Source organism: Chaetodon trifascialis, chromosome 5, assembly GCF_039877785.1.
Source record: "Chaetodon trifascialis isolate fChaTrf1 chromosome 5, fChaTrf1.hap1, whole genome shotgun sequence".
NCBI lineage: Eukaryota > Metazoa > Chordata > Actinopteri > Chaetodontiformes > Chaetodontidae > Chaetodon > Chaetodon trifascialis.
Window position 1 is genome coordinate 17,873,871 of NC_092060.1, and position 22,630 is coordinate 17,896,500.

At 42.5% G+C, this 22,630-nt stretch overlaps 4 protein-coding genes across 5 annotated transcripts; 3 read left to right on the plus strand and 1 right to left on the minus strand.

Annotated features, from left to right (window-relative positions):
- Positions 1-1,013: 1,013 nt before the first annotated feature.
- Positions 1,014-5,589, plus strand: rad9a (RAD9 checkpoint clamp component A). Its single transcript, XM_070962886.1, has 12 exons — positions 1,014-1,334; positions 1,462-1,532; positions 1,660-1,733; positions 1,927-1,975; positions 2,615-2,729; positions 2,905-3,004; positions 3,346-3,449; positions 3,922-4,028; positions 4,262-4,326; positions 4,430-4,528; positions 4,637-4,871; positions 5,174-5,589. The coding sequence occupies exons 1-12, from the start codon at positions 1,301-1,303 to the stop codon at positions 5,282-5,284; spliced, it is 1,164 nt and encodes a 387-aa protein (XP_070818987.1). The 5' UTR covers positions 1,014-1,300; the 3' UTR covers positions 5,285-5,589.
- tbc1d10c (TBC1 domain family, member 10C) lies at positions 5,490-13,081 on the minus strand. The gene is made up of 9 exons (XM_070962185.1): positions 12,954-13,081; positions 11,247-11,352; positions 10,837-10,944; positions 10,156-10,262; positions 9,732-9,846; positions 9,491-9,556; positions 8,913-9,102; positions 8,652-8,809; positions 5,490-8,383 (listed from the first exon to the last, which is right to left on the minus strand). Exons 1-9 carry the CDS (start codon positions 13,079-13,081, stop codon positions 5,783-5,785), a joined length of 3,579 nt encoding a protein of 1,192 aa, XP_070818286.1. The 3' UTR covers positions 5,490-5,782.
- Positions 13,082-13,984: 903 nt separating this feature from the next.
- Positions 13,985-18,025, plus strand: ndufs8b (NADH:ubiquinone oxidoreductase core subunit S8b). The gene is made up of 7 exons (XM_070962525.1): positions 13,985-14,066; positions 14,825-14,873; positions 14,960-15,025; positions 15,125-15,214; positions 15,613-15,785; positions 15,942-16,070; positions 17,502-18,025. The coding sequence occupies exons 2-7, from the start codon at positions 14,825-14,827 to the stop codon at positions 17,631-17,633; spliced, it is 639 nt and encodes a 212-aa protein (XP_070818626.1). The 5' UTR covers positions 13,985-14,066; the 3' UTR covers positions 17,634-18,025.
- Positions 18,026-18,562: 537 nt separating this feature from the next.
- On the plus strand, positions 18,563-21,684 carry ran (RAN, member RAS oncogene family). Of its 2 annotated transcripts, none has more exons than XM_070963449.1 (7): positions 18,563-18,640; positions 19,477-19,534; positions 19,696-19,780; positions 20,410-20,535; positions 20,665-20,852; positions 21,000-21,170; positions 21,297-21,684. In XM_070963449.1, exons 2-7 carry the CDS (start codon positions 19,502-19,504, stop codon positions 21,339-21,341), a joined length of 648 nt encoding a protein of 215 aa, XP_070819550.1. In that variant the 5' UTR covers positions 18,563-18,640; positions 19,477-19,501; the 3' UTR covers positions 21,342-21,684. The 2 variants fall into 2 exon arrangements, with proteins under 2 accessions (XP_070819550.1, XP_070819551.1); XM_070963450.1 differs by lacking the exon at positions 18,563-18,640 and adding an exon at positions 19,139-19,297.
- Positions 21,685-22,630: the final 946 nt, after the last annotated feature.

Genomic DNA, 22,630 nt, shown 5'->3' on the forward strand with positions numbered 1-22,630 from the left:
CAGCGAGAAAGACCAGTGAGGTGAGATAATTGTGACTCTCCCTCACTCTCTCTGCCCATCTTTCTGTTTGCCCTCCCTTCCTTCCTATTTCTCTCCCGGGCTCCCTCACTCACACATGTGCACACACACCCTTTTTCTCACCACCATGACCCTTAGATGGTAATTACAGGGCATTTTTAGTGTGCAGCTGCTATTTATATGCCTTCAGAATGAAAGAAATATGAAAATGTCAGCAATGGCCTTTGGAATAACCCATTCTATAGGAACTCTGTGAACTCTTTTGTCTTTTTTTGTGAACTAAAAATATCGAAACCAGATATATATCATATTGCCTTCCCACCTTTTTTATTTCCCACAAGCTTTTTGAAAAAAATCTTTATTTTTAGTTAAGTGATGACAGAACTGATAATAATAATAATAATAATAATAATAATAATAATAATAATAATATGCATTCTTTGGTTATTTTAAGAAAAGCTGGTTATATTCATTATTATGTTAACATTATTATGTTCATATGTTTAGTGTTTCATAGCACAGCAGCACTGTTAATCTGCAAAGTAACTTGTATTTACAGATCAATGTTAGAGAGTAAAGAGTACAATATTTGTGGTATAAAGTGGAAATATATAGCAGTATACACATATCAAGTACAATTATCTCAGAATTACATTACAGTACTTGAGCACTTAGTTGCTTAGTTACTATTACTGATGTTGCCTCTTTCTGCAATTATAAATATTATGCAATATAATCATTACACTGGCCTAATAAACAAAACGTTAATTCACGTTGTGGTAATCTCATATTATCGTTTATAATGACTCAATTTCCTTATCCTCCATGCGAATCTCATGTCAAACATTTTCAAAGATTCCTCCTTCATGTGTAACGAAGCCTATTGTAAATACAGAACAGTATTTTACTGAAAAACACTGCTGTTAAACTGTCAATTCAGAAGCCCATTGCGCATGCGTTTTGTCTCGTTTAGGCCCACGCCCCTTTGACTTCTTGCCCCGCTGATTGGTCAATACTGCGGAAGCGGGTTATGGCGGCGTAAACAACGCAAAGACTAGTGTGAGACTGCGAAGGCGAGCTGCTGTAGGAAGTAAAGCCTGAAAATTAAGTTATAACTAAATGGAATATGTTTTCAGCACTCAAAGTATTTCGGTTGAATGTCCAAACTATTAAAACCCATTGGTTCGCTTGGTGGTTTTTAGCCGCTAGTTTCGGCTAACGTTTAGCCAAGTTGGCTAACTTAACGGAAAAGTGGTATCTAACTGTATCTTAATTTAAAGAAATGGACTGCGTCGTTACGGGAGGAAACGTGAAAGGTAGCAAACACTTCCTGCTTTTGTCAGCCCTGTCTTTAACTAGAACATCAGCATATGATAACACTTAGCGGTATCGTAATTCTGTTCTGTGTATGTGTGTGTGTGTGTGTGTGCATGTACCGTCCAGTGCTGGCCAAAGCCATCCATTCTCTGTCCAGGATCGGTGATGAGCTCTACGTTGAGCCGCAGGACGATGGGGTAATTTTCTCTGATACTGTCACATACACCAACGCTTCCTCATGCAATGCATATAGTCTTCTTGTTTCCTGTTGGTGCACACTTTCCGTCAATGAATAATACTGATTTGGTTTTTTCTCTCTTGTAGCTTGCCCTGCGGTCTGTGAACTCCTCTCGGTCGGCATATGCTTGCTTCCTGTTCGCACCACTCTTCTTCAGCAGGTGCAGACTGTGTGCGTGTATATGAAGGGCACTGCTGTGTGTGTGTGTGTGTGTGTGTGTGTGTGTGTGTGTGTGTGTGTGTGTGTGTGTGTGTGTGTGTGTGTGTGAAAGAGAGAGAGTCACTGAACATCACATTTTTGTGTGTCATTTTATGGGAGCCTCAATACGACTTCCTCTCCCATTTCTTGTGCAGGTACACCCTCCCCAGTGGGTACGCCTTCCGCTGCAAGATAGCAATAAAGGTGTGCTGAGAGAAAAAGATGAGCTATGGTTCTTCTGATGCTGTACACAGTTTAAGTGTCATATTCATATATTTGCATAGATTTTGATCTTCTGTCAGTGGTTCTGAACCTCTTTTGCATGGTGTACATCTCCAAAACCTTATCAGATGAGCTCAAGTACTCCATCATCATCACCACCTGTTGTTTGATATCGCTGCAGTCATTTTTTCATACGAGACCTGTGAATATTTACATTCAGAGCAGAGTCTGACTAATGAATAAGAGTCAGAGTTTCTTTTATGACCTCAACTTCAAACGCTGTCTTTCCGGTCATGTTGCTACTGTGGTATGGCTTTGATGCTATCTTCGTGCAAATTTCGCAAAACCCATGCACTTCCTCGTTTTAACTGTTGTGCATGACAGTAATTTCAAGGGGTAGATTATGTGTCACCAAGTAGTTGAATTGTCACACGGAAAAAATGCTGGGCAAGTGGAAATAGTTGTAGAGACTAAAGTAAGGTGCACTCATGTTTAATATGTCCTTAAATGTGACTAAGATGTTGTTTTCATGGCTGCTTCAGTGTACTTCACATAGTCGGTCTTGTCCCTTTGTGTATATTTATTTGTAATCCATCTTGTTTTCCTCTGTGTCTGACTCAGAGTGTGCAGGCCGTATTTAGGTCTCTAGCGTCTCTGGAGAAAACAGTGGAAAAGTGTCACATCAAGCTGGAAGAGCAGAAGAGCCGCCTCACTTTCACCCTGCACTGCAAACACGGTATCAGTGCTTCACTTCCTTCTCGGTTTATGATGCTTTATACGCATGATTTCAAAAGGATTACGTCTCATTTACACCAACACATGTTATTTATCGCTCATGTTGCACATCATGCACTCATTGCGTTGTAGTCTCTGTGGTTGTGTACTCAAAGTGTTTGGTATTTTCTCTGCAGGCCTCCTGAAGACACATAACCTGTCGTTTCAGGACAGCGAAAGCTTACAGGCAGTGTTTGATAAAGACAGCTATGGCAATATATTCAGATGCCAGCCCAGGTCTGTAAAATGCTTAAATGTTCTTTGTTATAAATATAATAGAGACCTGTCAGCCTCTCTTTCTATGTTTGTATCTGGTTTTCATATTGCCCTTTAATTGGTGCTTTTTAAGGCTGATGCAGGTATTTTTAGACTACAGTTGGTTGAGTAAATGAATAAATATAATTTCGCAAGAAAGGGAGACTAAGTAGCTGTTGTCATAGAGGAACCTGCATCAAGGCCGATGTCGACTCGCCACATTCACAAACTGTGAAACTAGTCCCACCCCTCAAGTAGCAGTAGTAGTTTTTTTTGTGTCCTTCCTCACTCACAGCTCAATTTTGGTTCTCTCTTGCTCCCAGGCTGCTGGTGGACACAGTTGCACACTTCCCTCCTTCTCTGGAAGAAGTGACTGTATCAGTGAGTGATGAACGGATGTGGGTCAAGAACCATGTGGAGGAAGAAGGTGACTTGGTCGTCTATTTTTTTTTACACTCAGCAGCTACAAACATGCATATTTGGAACAGTTGTTTATAATCTGGGTCACTTTTTTGACAAATATACTGAAGTTTCAAATGGCACAGCAGTAACTTTCAATAACAGAAGAAAAAAAAAGATAGAAAAATACTCATAGTTTGAGTTAATTTGACGATATTTAATAATCCCACAGGCCTAATGAGTCAAGGAACTTTCTGTTATCAAAACAAGAAGCGTTGCTTTTATGTCACAGTTACAGTTAGTTAAATGGAGACATGAGGCAGCAAAGGGAGAGAGGACCGACATGAACCCAGTGGTGCCCTCGTGTGGCAGAAAGGCAGAGCTGCACTGTGTAGCCTATAGATGTATATCAATAGAATATAAAGTTTTGAATCTTGTCTCTGCCTTTATCCTTCACTTACTTTTACTTTCCTTACTGTTTCTCTCGCTGTCTGTCTCAGACCAGTCCAAGGCCATGCTGACAGAGCTCTATCTAGCCTCAGACGAGTTCGAGCATTTTGCCGTCCGAACTCAGAACAGCGTCACCTTTTGTCTGAAGGAGTTACGGGTGAGACAGAGGACAAAGGGAGGATTGACTGAACAAAACAATCAGAGGATTAGTGAGGAGTGAGAAAACTGGGAAATTGAGGGAGAGGGGGAGAGAAGTGTTTTGAGGGAAAAGACACTGATGGCAATTTGCAGACAGTTAAAAACATGCTTCATTTTTTAAATAAAGATTTCTTGCATTGAGTTACTCATGGTGGAGGTTTGCTAAGTAGGTGTCTGTCATCTCTCCTCCAGGGTTTGTTAATGTTTGCAGAGGCTACTGGTCTCCCTATTTCTATTTTTTTTGATGAACCAGGCAGGTAAGCATACTGATGTTGCAGGTAAGCAACGTCATACAGATGACAGTTCATCACTTGTGTTACCACAATGTACTGACATTTGCATTGTGCATGTGTGTGTCAGCCCTATAGTGCTTTCAGTAACAGACAGTGTCCTGGAGGGGGACTTTGTGCTGGCCACTCTGTCTGATGACCTCCACCAACGTAAACACAACAAAAGACGGTAACATTCAAACAAAACTGAATGATGTGGGGCTGGAAGGTTTCTTGTCAGCCAGCCAGCCTTCTCTTTGTCATTCAAGTTATTTTTCCCTTCTGTCTCTCTCCCCAGAGCACACACACCCCCGCCCCCTCCTGATGACTTCATGAATGACGACATAGACTCCTACCTCATCGCCATGGATACCAGTATTGCACCAGGTCCCTCAGCTACAGGTCCACCCACACCCCCGTCAGCTAATGCCACATGTTCAGAACAGCCGGCTGCAGCCAAACACAGGTCAAGGTCATGCAGTGAGGAGGAGGAAGATGAAAGGGGTGATTCAGCCGGACCGCCTAATAAAAAGGTATGGCTTTGTACGGCGGTAGATAAATATAGCAGGAGAAGAAGCTGTGTATTTGGATATGAGAGATCTGTGACTGGAGCGGATGCCGTGTCTCCTAACTGCTCTAATTAGACAAAACCCTGTGACAGACATGAGTTCAGATTCCGTGCAAGCCGAGGGTTTTTGTGTCAGATCTCAAAGTTTTGTCTTGTTTCGGCAAATCGCATCAGGAATGGACTTTAGGTAACAGTTGGATTTCACTTGGAGAAATTACTTATGTTTTACGTTTAAAATAAAACACATTATGTGTTTTCCTTCCACAGTTCTGTTCCCTGTTCTTTGGATCAGTGCTTCCTCCATCGTCTCAGATGTCCACTCAACCAGTGATAAATCAGGAAGTGCTGGCCAGTGACAGCGAGGATGACGAACAGTGAAGAAGAGTGACAGTGGACTGACGGGTGGAGAGGAGAGAGATGGACTGACCTGAAAATGTGTGCAGTACTACTTTCACACGTGTCACCTCCATGGTCAAAACTATGCAAAGACTGTACAGTACAGCGCAGGATGGTCACCGCTAGTGTATTCCAGCGTTTTTTTGGAGTATAATGTGAATTTTGTCTTGAAAATATGGCATTATGTGAAAGTGGACATGAAGCACTTCCTGTTTATTTTCAGCCTGTTTGGTTTGTGATCAAGGCAGAAAAAGCTCCTCTAAATAAAAGAGACATATTTTTCAAAAGTATGTTAACACTATTTTAATATTTATTTACATGTCAAAAGGTTCAAGTATGACAAAGATTTAGGATCTCCGCACATCAACCAGTATGGAGCTCAAACTAGTTCCTCAGCGGGACAAAGTGGGATCTGCATTCGGTCTGAAGCACTCAGTAAAACGCCTCCTCATCCTTCCAGATCGGACAGCATTTGTTTTGTCAAAAGTAAGATTCAGCATAAGAAGTAGAATGTCTAAGAGTCTGTGATCCAGTCTTTGCAGGCTCATAACTGCTCCCTTTCTCTCCTTGGACCTGGAAACTTTTCCCCCTCGTCTGCGGTTTCTTCCTCTCTCCCTCCTTCTCCTTCTCCTCCAGCTCCTCCTTCTCCCTCTTCTTTCTCAACCTCTCCTCCTCTTTCTCCCGTCTCTCTTGCTCCCGCCGCCTCCTCCTCCTTTCCTTGGAGCTCAGTTTCTCCACCACCTCTTCCTCAGCCGGTTTCTCTGTTCCGTCACTGAAGTCCTGAATCAGGATTTTGGGGACTTGCATTTTGGGCTTTCCCTTTGCTTTGGCCTTTTTGGGCTGCTCTCCTCTCAGTCTGCGGAAGAGACCAAAACGTTTCGGGGGGCCGGGCAGCTCCTTCTGTACCTCTGTCCCCTCAGCTGCTTCTGCAGACGGTGATGAAGTGCCTTCAGAAGTCACATCAGGAGGACTTTGGCTTGGGTTTACAGCTCCTGGATTGGACTGGGATTCAGTGTGTTTAACTTCTGCCTGATTAGAGGCAGACTGTGATTGGCTAATTTTCTGTGGCATGGTGAAGAGATCTTCAGAGAGCCTGCGCCCTAACCTGGACCCATGGGAGCTGGATGACTTGCGGATGCGGAAATCCCCAGAAGACCGGCTGCTGCGATGACCAGAGGCTTGTGTCAGGCTGCTGTTATTCATCTCAGTCTGGTCTTTTACTGGGTGGGACTCTTTGTGTTGGACTTGCAGGTTACTGTCAGTATTTGAGTGTGCTGGTTCAGCAGAAATGAAGACATCATCCTCCCCTGCTGTGTTTTCTTCAACATTTTCTGTGCTTCCTTCCTGCCCCTCAGCACCCAAAGTGGCCTGGATCTTCGGTTGTTCAGGAGCAGGTTCCTCAGTGGTGCTCATGTCTACTGAGCTTGTCTTCCCATCAGGCTCGGCGGTGGGATTCTCTTCTCCCCCCTCTGAAGTCACCTCCTCCTGTGGAGGTGCTGTGGAGTCAGTAGTCTCCTCGTTCTTCTGAGTTTCTGCTGATGTTTCCTCTGCTTGTGTTTGGTTGTCATCAGTCAGAGATCTTTCTTCTCTTTCCTGTGTGGGTTCAGTTGCGACTGCGTCACACTCTTCCTCTGAACACTGAGAGAATGCTTCACTTGACTCAGTGTCATTTGAAACTGGTATTTCTGCTTCAGCGACAAAGTCAGTGTCTTCTTTTGATTGTATGCATTCAGGTGAACAAAGTATTAATGTCTCTGCTTCTGTCTCGTGTTGTTCTGAGTCTGTTTGGATTATTTCAGCCTCCAATTCTTCCCCCGAGGCTGCGTTCTCCTCCACCTTGTCCTGAGTCCGTGCCTGTATGTGAGTTTGTGTCTCTGTTTGCTTGTGGGACTTTTCTTTAAGGTCCGTTTCTGCTAATGACTCAGTGCTGTGATACTTTCCTTCAAATGCATCCCTCTTTGAGCTGTCGTCTGTGATCACTTCCTGCTGTTGCGTCTCTGTCTCCACTGTAGGATCATTGACAGTTGGGGCTTCGCCCTCGCTGTCTGTCTCTGAGCTTGGACTTGTCTCAGTTCCTATTTCTGAAACGTCTTTGACTGTGCCCACCTGCGTCTGTTGCACATTTTCAATTTCCGTACACTCCTCTGGTTTCACATCAGCCTGAATCACATGTTCCTCACTTGGGTCTACGTTGACCTCCGTCTCCACCTCATTGTTTGTGTCTGCAACAGTATCTTTCAGTGTCTCAGTCTGATTTTCCTCCACAGCATCTGTGTGTCCACTTTCTGTCTCTTTCTTTGTGTCTTGGACCTCAGTGTCCTGGTCGTTGCTTTTGTGACGCTGCTGTTCCAGGTCTTGTGATTGGCTGGAAGAGTCCGGCTCCTCTCTCTGTTGAAGAATATTTTCTACAGGCTGGTCTTCGGCGGAGCCTGTGGTTGGTTCTGTCTCCACGTTTGTTACTTCTGTCTGTCCTGTGAGCATTGTGCTGTTTGGCTCTTCGAGTTGTCTTTCCTTCTTTTCAGTGATTCTTGTTTCCACTTGTTCAGTCTCTTCTTTTACTCTAACAGCTTCATCTTCCTGCTCTGTCGGTGTGTTTTGGATGTTCATCTTTTCAGGTTCCTTCTGTTCAGTTTTTCCTGTTTGTTTCGGCTCACTCTGTTTTTTATGTTCCTCTGAAATGACATCCTCCTCCTGAACGCCCTGCACCGCCTTAAAATTTAGCTCCGTCCAGCTCGTCCAGTCCTCCTTTGTTCCCATTGAGAGATGCCTTACAACTCTGCCTCCACCTGCCCATTCGCTTGTGTTACCCTTTCCCCCTTTCCTCCACCTCTTGTGGAGGATGGAGGGAGACAGCGAGAGAGTGGAGGCCGAGCGAGCAAGAGGGACGGACAGGTTCCCTTTCTCTCTCTCCTTCCTGTCCTGTTCTTCCTCGCTCTGCCGAGCCCTCGTCCACGCCATCTGGTATCCCTGACAGCGACCTCTGGGGTCAAAGGTGGATGAGGGTCTGTCTTTCCTCCACTTTTCTAACTCCTTCTCCGTCCTCTTCTCCAGATCTCTGGCTGACAGAGGCACAGAGCACACCTGAAAAAGGAGGAAAAACACTGGTCTGATGTTTGTTTTACTGTCATTTTTGGATCAATAACAGAATTAATTACAACCCCAATTAAGAAAAAGGGACACTGTGTAAAACATAAATAAAACAGAATAATAATTTCCTTATCGTTGTATATTTAATGTTTGACCTCATCCACACTAGTAAAGAAATCTGTCTTGAAGTAACTGATAACAAGGAAGCCAGATTTTCGCAGCGGCTGCTCTCATGGCGCTCTGCCATCTGTTTCATTCTCACCTCGGCGATGAAGGCGTCATCTTCATGTTGGACCTGCTCCCTGACAGCCCTCAGCTTCTCCAGAGTCTCCATCTGTCCCTGACACTGCTTCCTCTGCTCAGCCCGGCCCAGCACCCGCCGCACCAGCACCACCGCCACCTGGAGCAGCACCCTCACCCCTGCGCAGAGGAGAGGAGAGGTAAGAGTGGATCATTTATAACAAATAAAGCTGAGAAATTATAGATTTTGTTGCTTTCCCAGCTGTCCACACAGAGGACGTACCATAGCAGAAAAAGAGGTCCCACACTCGCAGCAGTGTGTTGAAGGGCAGGTGACGTGTGAACAGGCACATGAGCCAGTCAGTGGCGAACATGAGGGGTTCCACTCCGTGGTGCTGCAGGTGTTTGTGTATAGCTGGACACGTCCTCTTCAAGACCCAGGTCAGCATGGCTGCATCAAACAGGACCCCCTCCTGCAGGAGTACACGTGCTTAGACTGTTCAGGAAATCAGAGATCCAAGTAATAATGTGTTTTATGGGCCTGTAATTTCCTAATAATAGGAAATTTTCCAGAAAATCCGGTGCTACTGAAGGAGATTTGGCATTTTTGAATGTTCTGCTGACCTGGCTGACTCAAAGACTTGTTAGGTTGTGTTGCAAATATCTGGAAATATGTCTCAATTTTCCTTATAATGAGTAAAAAATATATATCCTGTAAAATAAGGATTCCTGATATCCACAAAGTTTCTGTGAGAAGGTGATTGATCATTGCCTCAATCAGTCTTTTTGTTGTTTGCTGAATTGGAGGTAATTTACAGCAGAAAATAAGCGCAGCATCAGGTGCATTGTGCATATCCTCACCAGCAGGGGGCTGTAGTATCCAGGCAGGTACTGCTCACTGATCTGCACCAGACACCAGAAGGCCTCCTGCCAAGGTCATATCAGTTTAGATGGGACAAGTCAACATCAGATTATAAGTGTATAGAATTTTGTCAGCTAAGCTGGTCCTGCCTCTGAAGCAGTGTTATGAATGAAATCTTTTTGAGATGCGTTTGCAGCTTGTGTATTGGGCAGAGGGGTGAACGGTGCTATTGATCACTACCTCAGCTGGCATGTTCATCAGCAGCACTGCAGCCACAGGCCCCTGCGCCTGGCAGTAACCCTCTTTTGGTTGGTACTGAGTGTAGGCTTTCAGCACCCGGAACAAACCGCGCTGCCTACTCACACACACACACACACACACACACACACACACACACACACACACACACACACACACACACACACACACACACGACATGTGCTACAATAATCAGTTAATAATCACAAACCACAAGTTTAAACCTCCTCATTATGGTTAGATAGAAGTTAGAAGTCACATTTGCAAAAGAAAAACAAAGAAGGCAGCAATGAAAAGATGCAGTATTAGCAAAGCTGGCACACACTAAAGACTAAATAAACTGAAGGTTTGTTTGGTGGCCATCAGCTTGTCATCAGAAACAAACAGAAGTCGAAATGTTTCCTACCCATGTCCATCCTTGGAAAGGAACATTTCATGGAAGGGAAACTGTCGGTCCAGGTCTCTCTCAATCACATCCACCCAGCTCTGCAGAGCAGGCTGCGAGTCCAGAGACTAACTCAGAGACAAGAGAAAGTTCACTATTTGTCTTTAACATTAGTCAAGTCAAATGGATTCCATTATCTCCTGTATCGAGCGGTAAAACAGCTCATATATTGTCTGCAGTTACTGCTGCAATGAACAACTATTTTAATTGATTTACTGTTTCGTCTGCAGAGAGTTTTGTATAAAAGGTCAGTAAACAGAGATAACTGCCGATTAGATAATGTGCTCTGTCAGTCCAAAACCCGAAGATTCTCCATTTAAAATGATTTCCAAACAGAGAATAGCGACTCCAGTGACTAAGCAGTTCATCAATTTCACCATTAGCTGATCAGAAGATAGTTCAAAAAATAAAAAATATCTATTTGATTGATGACATTAACAATAAATTCACTAACTGTCAAACTTTCATCAATACATTTTCTAATCAATGAACGGACTTATTGTTGCAGCGCTGATCACACTGCATTGCACAGTCTCACACTGTGATTCGGGAAATCGAGATAATGTATCGTTGACCCCAGCTATATGTGGTTGTTGCTAATTTGAAAGCATCGACGACACAGAGGGCGTTTCGTTTTCTTGCCTGGTAGAGATTTTCTCTCTGTTTCATCCTGTCAGCAGCTCCGCACAGCAGAGGCCAGCACTTCGCTCTGAGGGAGGCCGGGATGCCTTTCTGACATTGCACTTTGACCTGCAGGGACATTGGTCACAGAGGCACAGGATCAGCTCAGACGATGAAGAGTCAGTGTGGATGCTATAACACACATTTTGACTTGTCATCGTGGGATAAGCACAGGTCTTACTATTATGATTGTTCTATCCAAGCATCAACACTAGGGCCCTGAGCTAGGGTGGCTAAATTGAATTAAGTCATCATTGGTTTTATTTACTACGTCTTTACTACTCAAACATGTCAGAAAGTCTTTCATGGAAGAGGCCTGTCATTCAGTTTGGGAGTGTGTTTACCCCATATTTATCTAAGATGGGACGCACCTTACTGGTCTTCTTCAACAGGATGCGATCCCATTGACCAATGATGTTTATCCATTTGGCCTCCCTTTGCCTGACCAGCTCAGGGGGCGGGCCCACGCTGCTGACACTAGACAGCACACAAAACAGCAGGTCAGTATTCTGAAGCAACCAAACGCAAGGCCAGAATGATAAACTGGAGGCCCTTTAAGTCAGCGTGTTTGTGCATGCACCTTTGTGTGTTGCCATTATAGAAAGACAGTGCTCTGAAAATCAAGACAGGAAACAGGAAAACCACACGGTCGCAGTTATAAGTCTCCATGGCGACAGGTCAGGATGTTATGAATGGGGAAAGTGTGAAGAGTTTGTTCACCTCGTCTTATCATGAATTTGCAGGTTCCTCTGGTCCTGTTTTATTGTTTTATCGTTGATGAGATTTAATGTAAAGAAGCGGTGAGTTGATTGCAGAAAAGTTAGCTGGTATTATCTGAAAGCAGAAACGCTCCGTACTTTTCATGTACACTATCTCGATTCCTGTTTGCACTCTTTCTGACATGGATTTTACACATTTCTACAGAACTAGAAAACCCACATCAACACGGCATCCCTGTCCTGCTTCAAAATGAATTCTTTTCCACGTGACTTGAACTCACCATGATCACCAGCATGTTAACCTGTAGTTTATGCGCTCGTTTATGGACCTTTCATGTGGCTGCCTCCTCATCTAAGCTCTCCCATTGCAACTGTGAAGTTCATACTTTACTTTCTGTGTAAACAAGGCTTTCTTTTGCTCTTGTTTGGCTCATGCTTTACATTTAGACTGTGCGTTTTTATTATCAAATAAGTCGTTTAGAAGCTGCAGCTTTCTTATTAAGACCTGATGACTAATTGTCTTTTGACCGCACATTATTAATCGCAGTAGTGTGTTATTTGCCCAGTTGGCTCTGCACCTTGGATGCAGATGCTGTTCTGTCTCATAAAAGCATGGATTAAAATACTGGTCTTCAGATTTGTGTTCTCTTTAGAAATACGTGGTGTTGCTTTGCAAGAAAATGACTTCAAAGACCATTATACTGTCCCTCACAAACAAACTCAGTATTCAGGGGAACAATTTGTTTTCAATCATCTCTCCTGATACTGACAGAAAGAACTGGAAAATATTTCAATCTTCAGTGTTAAGTGTCTTAAACACATGCAGAAGTGACAAGACAACACAGAGCAGAGGTTACCTAACTTGGATGTTGGGGAAATTTGAGGGGCGGCCTGTGGTCACACAGAATATTGTATATTTTTTCAGCCTTTTGCCCTTTAAAATACAAGGTATTTTCACCTCAAATGAAACAGTCAGTACATGCATATAAAGGTTTATCAACGACTGAAAAAATTTGATTTTGATTTGATGACAAAACCTTACAGATCAGCGATGTTTAATCACAATCATTAACAAATAAAAATACTTTGTTTTTAATAATGGAAATAAATCCGTGTAATGGACTGAGATGTCCAGACATTAAGGTGTGTTTCTTGTACTCTGATTTTTATTTTTAGGTATTTGTCTGGATAAGACAAATAGAAACACTGGGCTTTCTTATCCACCTTGACCTTCAGCTTAATAACCTCAATGACCATCTCAGACTTCATTTGTCTTTCTACCATTTGACCCATGTCAATAGAAATGTCTTTGAAATGACACTACAGTAACAGTACAAGTATAAATGTGGAACAGCTCACCCAGCTGTGGATCCATTGGTCACAATGAAGCCAAACCGGTCTGTCTCAGGTTCCAGACCAACCTCTGACCCGTCATCAGATCCAGAGCTGTCCTCATCGCAGAGGTTCTTCTGGCTTGGACTCAACATCTTCCTGACCGAGAAGAGGAGGCCCCTCAATATTCAGCATGTGACTGTGTCCTCGATCATCATGATCGTGTAAAGCCGATGCATCAGAGACTTGTGACTTTGCAATGCCTCCTACATTCAGATATATCTATGTTCAGTACTTTAACCCATCCGAAAACACTGCTCTGACTGAATCACTGTTCTGACTGGAATATCTTCGCATTTTTATAGTTGGTACTAATATGCAAAGTGCAAGCCTTAAAAAGAATGTCCTGCCACACTTCATAAAATTTTACAAGTACATGCTTTCCAAGCCGTCTTCAATTCAAGCCAAGGTTATGACATCTACTGACTCCGTTTTTGTTTTGTTTTTTATGGATTGTTTTTCATTAGTTGAAGCAGTTTAAATCAACTTTCTTCCTCCCTCAAACCATAAACATTTCCACAATAGCAGGACAGTTATTAAATCTCTTTAAATAAGCTTTTAAAAGCAGTTACCTTTTACATTTCCGTCATGTTTGATCACTTGGTTGTTGAATGGGTGAAGTGTGAGATCCCTCAGTGATGATAGAGGAAGACCAACTTCCTCTCTCGCTCATTTGCGCGCACGCTCTCTCCCCCTCTCAGTATTGCAAATGCACCATGTACCCTTAATCAACTTCCCTTCGGCTATTTCTATGGCTGTAATATTTATTATTTCTGGAATATATCCTTTTTTAACTGTCATGGAAGTGATACCTACTAGCTCAAATATGATTCAACAAACATGACATCAGAGTGAGTGAGAAATGTATAATGTGCTTGTCTAACGAAAATTGGTTCCCCTTATCCGGACAACGCGTATGCTGCTTTTGCTTGCTGTAGGAAATACTAAACTTGTACTTGCCTGAAGGCGATAAAGACGGAAGATGGCAATTAACGAGGAGTACCTGAATGCAACGTAAATACATTTGCGCAGTGCAGGGACAGACAACGTGTTGTTACTCATCCAAAACTTGTGACAGAGGTAAGTCTAGTAGAAGGTTATTATTTAGCCGAGTAAATTATTGTGCACAAGTATTTTAGGATTCGGGAATAGGGACCATGTTGAGTTCATGAGCTGTTGCTCGTATTCAGATAAATTAGCCTGTAACGATCGGTGTTGTGACAATAGAATTGGTAAACGACGTAGTCACTTATCAAGTCAGGACAATTTGAATTTGGCATTACGAGCATGTAATTGTCCGAATAAACTGAAGCAAACAGACGTTTTTAAGGATATCCTGGTCATGTAACCGGAGCCAAATTTTGCTATCGTAACGCTTATTTAATTTGTAATGAGGCGTTCACGTTTCATCGTACAGACAAGAGTTTGGCAAAGTAAGGTTATGTTTTCGATTTACGCTGTCGTCGGTAATATACAGTTAATATGCATATATTATTACCATTTTTGCGGTCTGGTCAGCAATTTGATATGAGTTTTATATGCTCGTTTCATCGTATTAAGCAAATATTTTGTCGTTCTTCCCATTCTGCCGGCATGCGGTGAATGCGGCGGACGGCTGACGTAATAGCAGGGATTTGGGGCGCGAGATTAATACAGGAAAGACGCTTGAGACCAGTTGGCATCCTCCGTCCTTCACTCAGTGCTCTTTTGTTGTCACTGAGGAGCTTTTTTCCTCCGTTGCAACACATGACGCTTCCTCCATCTAAGTAACTGTGTACATTTTGGTTCCTGTCATGATTATCAATGGTTTTAGTGTGCTTTCCACTCTCTTTGCACAGATGAATGCTGCACTGAGTCTGCGTCTTCTCCACTGCTACTCCAAGTCAGGTACCACTGTAGCAGAAGTCATTAAAATAGCATCTATATGCACAACATAAGGAATTGTCACATTAAATTTATATATACATCTCCAGGCACATTTGGGTATGGTCCTGGTGTTATGCGCCCCTTCAGCCTCAGTGTGCAGAGAGAGGGCTATAGTAAGTGCTGCTACAACCCAAGACCTGTTCTTATATGGCATTGTCAGTGGAGGGGGCCACACATTTGAAATCACCTCTCTCCTCCTATTCTCTTTGTAGAGTATGTAAATGCTCAGGAGCTGCCGACGGACATGAGGTCCATCACTGACCGGGCTGCCACAACCCTTCTTTGGACCGAGCTCTTCAGAGGTCACACATACTACAAATTCTCTACAGACAGACATTCATTGGGTTAAAGGCCTTGTGATATTCTGATAGTTCTGTTTTCTGTTTTGACTAAAATTCACAATTTGCTTCAATTTGAGTGATTTCTATTAGCTACAGTGCCCAGCTGTTTTAGGAAATCATTCTCTCTTTGAGAAAATATTAAACTATATATTTATGACCTGTTTTCAGTTCTGATGAATGAGCTTGAGTCTGTCACAGACTGTGTCTGGAAGTCAGAACGTATGATAAGAATCTGGACTTGTGGCTTTTTATCCTTTTTATGGAATTTCCTTACAATATGAAAAGTATAGGAAAACCCCATTACCATCTTTTAAGTGACTCAGAACTCTATTTGATTCCTTCTTCCTTCGTTCATTCAGGTTTGGCGATGACCATGAGTTACCTGTTCCGTGAACCTGCCACCATCAACTACCCATTCGAGAAGGGTCCTCTGTCACCCCGCTTCCGTGGAGAGCACGCCCTCCGCCGCTACCCTAATGGAGAGGAGCGCTGCATTGCCTGTAAGCTGTGTGAGGCCATCTGCCCTGCTCAGGTGAACACAAACACACATTAGGTCCCTGCTATAAAGATGAAGAAAATTTGCTGTGAAGTGTATGTATGTTGCACAGCGACCTTGTTTACCATGAAGTTTCCTGTCTGTCTGACTTAAGTTTTGTCTTCTTCCTTCTTGTCTTTATGTTGAAACCAGGCAATTACCATTGAAGCCGAGACTCGCGCTGATGGCAGCAGGAGAACGACACGCTATGACATTGATATGACCAAATGTATCTACTGCGGCTTCTGCCAAGAAGCCTGTCCCGTGGATGCCATTGTTGAGGTAAGAATAAGTTTATCCTGAACACTGAATAGGAGATTCTGTATAGCTGTACCAAGGTGGCTGCTGGCATAGGAAATCCATCCAGCAAATGATAAATGCCTTGTCTTTTGAACAGTGACATCTAAGACCACTCTTGTATATTTAGTTCATCTAAAAATGGGCCACTCGTATTTGTACATTGTCACTTAATGTCTCTTGGAAAAGCTGATTTGTAAACAGATAGTGTAAACCAGAGTGTGTCATTATCAAATTACCAGTTTTTGTCAAGGGGAAGTTTGGAGATTTTACTAGTCCTAAAAGGCCTTATGCATGACAAATTGAATTTGCCAATTCTCAATACATGTTAATAAACCAATTTCAAGTAAGTGAAGATTACTGAGTGTACTTTTAAGCTCAGAGCATTTCAAGAAATTGTTCTCCCCAGAATGAAAATTCACTCATAATCTGTTCAACCAGATATTAATGCACAGTCAATTTAATCTCATAGGAGCTGCAAACACAGTGAGTTATACCCAACCTTTCTCAAGCTATTATGGAGCCATCTCATTACAGCCGTGCCAAAGCAAGAAATAACATATTGAATAATGGCACTGTGCATGTACAGGCGCCACAGGCAGTTTTTTTTTTTTCTTTCAATGGGGAAGGCATGACCCGCCCTTCTGTGCATCTGACTGGCTTACCCTGATACGTTCCCCCTAACCCTAACCAATCATCACTCATGCCTAAACCTAACTTCCTCATGCCTAAGCCCAACCAACCAGAAGCAAAGTAGGGTGGGTCGTGCCAATCTAGGAAAAATTGACTTGCAGCACACTGAGGAATGGTGTGCATCAGAGGGGATTTAGAGGCTGGTATACGCAATGCCAACTAAAAGGTAGACATATGTCTTTTGCCTGTGTAAACCCTGCTCTACACCACTGCTTGTAGGATCCTTCAACAGCATCTGAAACCTCCTTTCCAACAGCAGAAACTTGTAAATTCCCAAAACAGACCATCAAATGTTATCATAAAACACAACCTAGTTTGTTTGAAGCATACTGAAGCCTTAACTCGGAGAAGAACTTGTAATGTTAAATCATTGTACCTTTATTTTGGATTATTTGTTCAAGTAAACTACCACAGTCCTCTTTTCTTTGAGGAACCTCAAATCATGTACTGTGTATTTAGAGTTTGGCACAAGAACAAAAGACACGGCATGTGTGCAGATTAAAGAAAAAGTCAAAATACAATGGTTTGATCATGCAGATTGCTTACCTGTACAATTCCTACCTTCCACAAAGGGTAATATTATTTCTTTAATGTTTTCAAATGGGGCATTATGCACTCAACCTGTCATGAAAACTTAAATGTCAAACACAAAACTTTATATCATCAATGTGGATTTCGAAACACAGACGTTTAATTTCTATTTTTCTTCAATCCCTCCCTCAGGGACCAAACTTTGAGTTCTCCACAGAGACCCATGAGGAGCTGCTGTACAACAAAGAGAAGCTGCTCAACAATGGAGACCGATGGGAGGCTGAGATAGCAGCCAACATACAGGCAGACTATCTGTACAGATAGACTCACTGTTGTACCTATACACTGCCCTCAAAGATGTGTTCTTTGAAAATGATATATCCTCCAATGCAAAGAAAGTATTTGTAGTTTCACAGCTAGTCCAGTGAGTTACATATGAGCTTTGAAGCCTTGCAGCCTCAGATTCTGTTGTCAGAACTGAGAAACAATATAAAAACGCACAAATCCCATGTCTTGTGTTAATGGATGATATTGCACTTGTAGGATGTTGACTGTATAGTCTGTAGCCCATGTATATTATGCACAATCTGTTAGAGACTATTTTCTATTTCACTGTAAAAACATGTTTTATCTGATGTCACAGTCTGAAAGAGTATATTTATGTAATGTTGATGAAGCTATTTCAGATACTAAAATAAATCACGTTCTAAACCAAACCTAAGCCTTTTTCTGTTTTACATCATGGTAAATATCTTCAGATCACTGTTGGTCCAGCAAAAACAGCAGTTTTATCAACTTTTCTCTGTCTTATAATAAACCAAATATCTATGGTCTGATGGTCAGATAAAGCAAAGTTTTGGATATTGTGCTCTGGGACTATTTTCTGATATCGAGACCAAACAATTTATTAATTTATCAAGAAAATGATGTGCAGATTAATCAACAATAAAGATGAGTTGCAGCCCTCTGAGTCAACTTTTTTTAATATGACAAGAATTAGCATTGCATTTGCTTTTAGTTTATCATACATATAAAAAACGTATGTTATAAAACAATATATCATTAGCTTTACTGGTGGATCGCTAGATGTATGTGCATTCTCTAGATTGAAGTGGCGTCTGATTAACAGAGATGCTGAATCATGGGTGCTTGCATGAAAATCCAAATGCGTTGACACTGAGAACCGCCCCTAATTGCACACTGCGGTGCGCGGCCTCTCGTTTTTACCGCTGTGGTGGTCACGTGATAAGGGCGGAAACTGACTCATAGTCCGCACTGAATCTCCCGCGAACGCAGCCATTTACCTCTTTTCTCTCTTAGTGGCGACACCGGTAAGTCTATATTCTTCTCGCATCATGGTCCATCATGTAGTTCAAGTTTGTGTTTACCTCGAAAGTCAGTTAAAACAACAGAAAACTTGAAGGTATACACTGGGTTCATGTAGTGGTCCAGGTCTAACCATGTGAGGGTTGAGCAACTAGATTAGGCCATTGATTTTCTTGCGCTAACTCTAAGCTAACTTAGCTGTTAGCTCGGTGAAAAGAATGGCTTCCATGCCGCGCTGGCTAATGGGTTAGCAAGCACAGCTCTCCCTCATTTTACTGCTTTGTTCTAGAGACCGGGTTTAAATTCTCTTCAAGTGTTCTGTGTACAAAACCAATCGCGAAGGCGTAAAGTCATCTTAATGTGTTAAGTTTCGTGTTTGTTGAAGTTGACTATCAGCTGTAACATGGAACACGTTAGATGGTCTCGCAGACCGATTGTTCCAGTCGAACAAGAAAAAGTGCGGTCGCGCGGCGTATGGCGCACTCCAACGCTGGTAGCTTTTTAGCTAGCTAGCAAGCTAGCTAGCAGCCACTTACGTTGAAATACGTTCATGGGCGAGCTCATCGTGTTTTCGTTCAAATTCAGTCTGCAACAAAACACATATTTCGCTGTAATATGCGATTCGAGCTTATTCAGACGTTCACATATCTGCAACAGTACGGGTCAGAATAACTGATTGTAACATCCTCATTCAACCCTCTTTGATTTGTGCGTAACAAACCGTTACAAATCAGGCAATTGCTAAGAGCGCTAGCTTAACGTTTCTGATGACTTCCCAACTTAGCAGACAGGGGGATGACGGAGAACGTGCTAACCACACGTCTTGTTTTGTTCAACTTAGATAACTCGCAACCACGGCGGACTCAATGGCACAGTGTGTACCGGTGGTGGTGTTCAAGGTTAGTGTTTTCTATATGTCACTAATATGCCATTAATCTGTCTTGTGTGTGTAACGTAAGAGAATGGTACTTGTGGTAGTTAGGCTAACGTTAGCTGTGCTAGCGTCCAGTTTGTTGAACCAGTCCCAGCCAGTATGAACTAACGACTCTCTGTCTTACAGCTTGTCTTGGTAGGAGATGGAGGCACCGGAAAAACGACTTTTGTCAAAAGGCACATTACAGGAGAGTTTGAGAAGAAATATGTTGGTGAGTCATTAAATGAGTGATACATCAGAATAGTACACATAATGTACAGTGTTAAAACGCCACATGGACTTCAAATGTGAATTATGATGCTCATCTGATGTAATTTGCATGAAGTTATTGTGCGTCAATTAGCAGAACCAGGTTAAACTGCTAGCTGGGCCGCCACATGAGCTGTGGGCCTCTATTAAACCCCTTGTGCTCTGATACATCAGTAGTGGTATAGATGTCAGCCTGTAAGTAACAAGACATTGTGATACAATAATTCCAAACTACTTTTGGGGTAATTCAGACAGTTAGAATTATCTTGTCTACCAGAGAACACTGACATTTGAATGGTAATAATTTCCTGCTAAGAATGTATATTGATCACAATACAAAAGACAAAACATCATATGGCCCCATATCAAGTTGTTAAACGGCTATTGACATGATAATGTGACATTTCTGCAGATTGTGATTTGATTATATGTGTTTATTAAGTAATTAAGCCTCCTGTCATTGCTTCTGTCCTGAATCATTTATTTTAATATGTGAGTCCTCCCATTTAACTCCCACCTACCTTGACCCTTTCATATCATCATATTTCCCACCATGCTCTCATACATTCTGTACTTTGTTTGCAATTCTAGCCACCCTGGGAGTAGAGGTGCACCCACTGGTGTTCCACACCAACAGAGGACCGATCAGGTACAATGTGTGGGACACAGCTGGTCAGGAGAAGTTTGGAGGCCTGAGAGATGGCTACTACATTCAAGGTGCTTTTCAAAATCCTCAATGTGCTGTTTTGATTATTAAACCTTACACAGTCTGTCCAGTCACAATTATTTTAATTTTAACCCTCCTGGATTGAGCAGTGGGATAAAACGTACATGCTACCTCCACAGCTCAGTGTGCTATCATCATGTTTGACGTCACCTCTCGAGTCACCTATAAGAACGTACCCAACTGGCATCGTGATCTGGTCCGTGTCTGTGAGAACATTCCCATCGTGCTTTGCGGCAACAAGGTTGACATCAAAGATCGGAAAGTCAAAGCCAAGAGCATTGTGTTTCACCGCAAGAAGAACCTGCAGGTAACAACTGCTCACAAAATCGCCCCTGTTTTCATCCTTGTGCGCACATCAGTCTAGTTTGTGAACTATAGAAGGCATGGTTTTTGTCTGTCTTTTTTTTTGGTCTGAACAGTCATTTCTAAATGCCATGTACTGCTCTGTCCCCAGTACTATGACATTTCTGCCAAGAGTAACTACAACTTCGAGAAGCCTTTCCTGTGGTTAGCAAGGAAGTTGATCGGCGATCCCAACCTGGAGTTTGTGGCAATGCCTGCCCTTGCTCCCCCAGAGGTCCAAATGGACCCGTCCCTTGCGGCAAAGTACGAGGAAGAGCTTAATGTGAGTATGACCACACGGGTCCAATGTCTGTATAGTTGACTATATGCAATGCTGTCCAACCTAGCAGCTGCTTTACCTGAGCCTAGTATGAAAAAATAAAACTTACCTACACTCCCACTCCCACAGGTTGCATCACAAACGGCACTCCCAGATGAAGAAGATGATCTCTAACCTGTTTGTTCCCTGAAGCCCCCACCCCACCCTACCCCACCACCCCTCAACCGTGGACAGGAAGTTGGAGTTTTGCCCCCTTACTGTAAAATCCCTTTTCAGATTTTTTATTTTTGAATTTTTTTGTTGTTTTAAAACTAAAAAAAAAACTGGTGGAAAAGTTGTGGTTCTAATTTCACTGTTTAAGACACACCCACCCTAGTGTTGTTGTTGGCATGGCAACATGCTACTCTTCATCGTCGAGCACCCTCCACTGCACTTACCCAGCTCACATAATGCTGTTGTACGGTGTACTGGAAGCACTAAGGGGAGTAAACTTTGAATAAAAACATTCTCAATATAATATGTTTGGTTTTTTCTTTTATTTCTATGGACAACAGAGTCCCCATAGTCAGAGGAACACTTGTAGTTGAACATATACATAATATGCCTTTTTCATGGAAGACCCTTGACTTTTCATAGTAGGAAGAATTTGTCATGACTAATGTTTACAGTGGTGCTTTTCCTACTGTGATATGTCAAAATGTCTGTGAAAAATGCTTGTTACCCTTCAGAAATCATTCCAGCATTGCCTACAACTGGCCCCAATACAGTTGGATGTTAAAGTGATGGGATTTGTCTTGTAGACATGGATATAACTTGTCCAATCCTAACACTGCTACATTCTAACCATTTCCATTGTACAGGGGCCAAATCTTATTTTTACATTAATCTACCTGCATGGTCAGTGTGATTCTGTGATTTGGAGGAAGTCCCATTTTTAAAATATCTACAGAAGTTGGTTGTGTTGTGGCCCACTTGTATTCAGATTAAATAAATGGAAATGTAAGTCTTGACTGACAATTTGGAAAGGTGTGCACCTGTTATGGAGCCCCAAATGTTCCATGTTTAGCATAAGTCAGTTGCTTTTGTTAAATTTTGCAAGTACAGTGTCAAAGGTAAGTCCTTGATTAATGGCTAGTGGTGTGGCAGCATATTCTAGATAGGAAATGTGTGCTACAATCTAGCTTTAAGAGCTGTTTTATTTCTAAATAGTATTGTTACCAATCTGTGCTTTATCACGCAGCAACGTACAAATCCTTTGGGACTTATCAGTACAGCATAGGAGTACAGGTGAAGCTGACATATGTATGATGTAAACTGTGCTACTGTACTTGGATGGAGATCAGAGAAGACTATACAAACATGGGCAGCAGGGGTGTCACTGGAGGCCCCTAACTGGTTACTGCGACCATATAATAGAGCTCAGTGATGGAGCATTGGATTCAGGAAAGGATTCATAAAGCTGT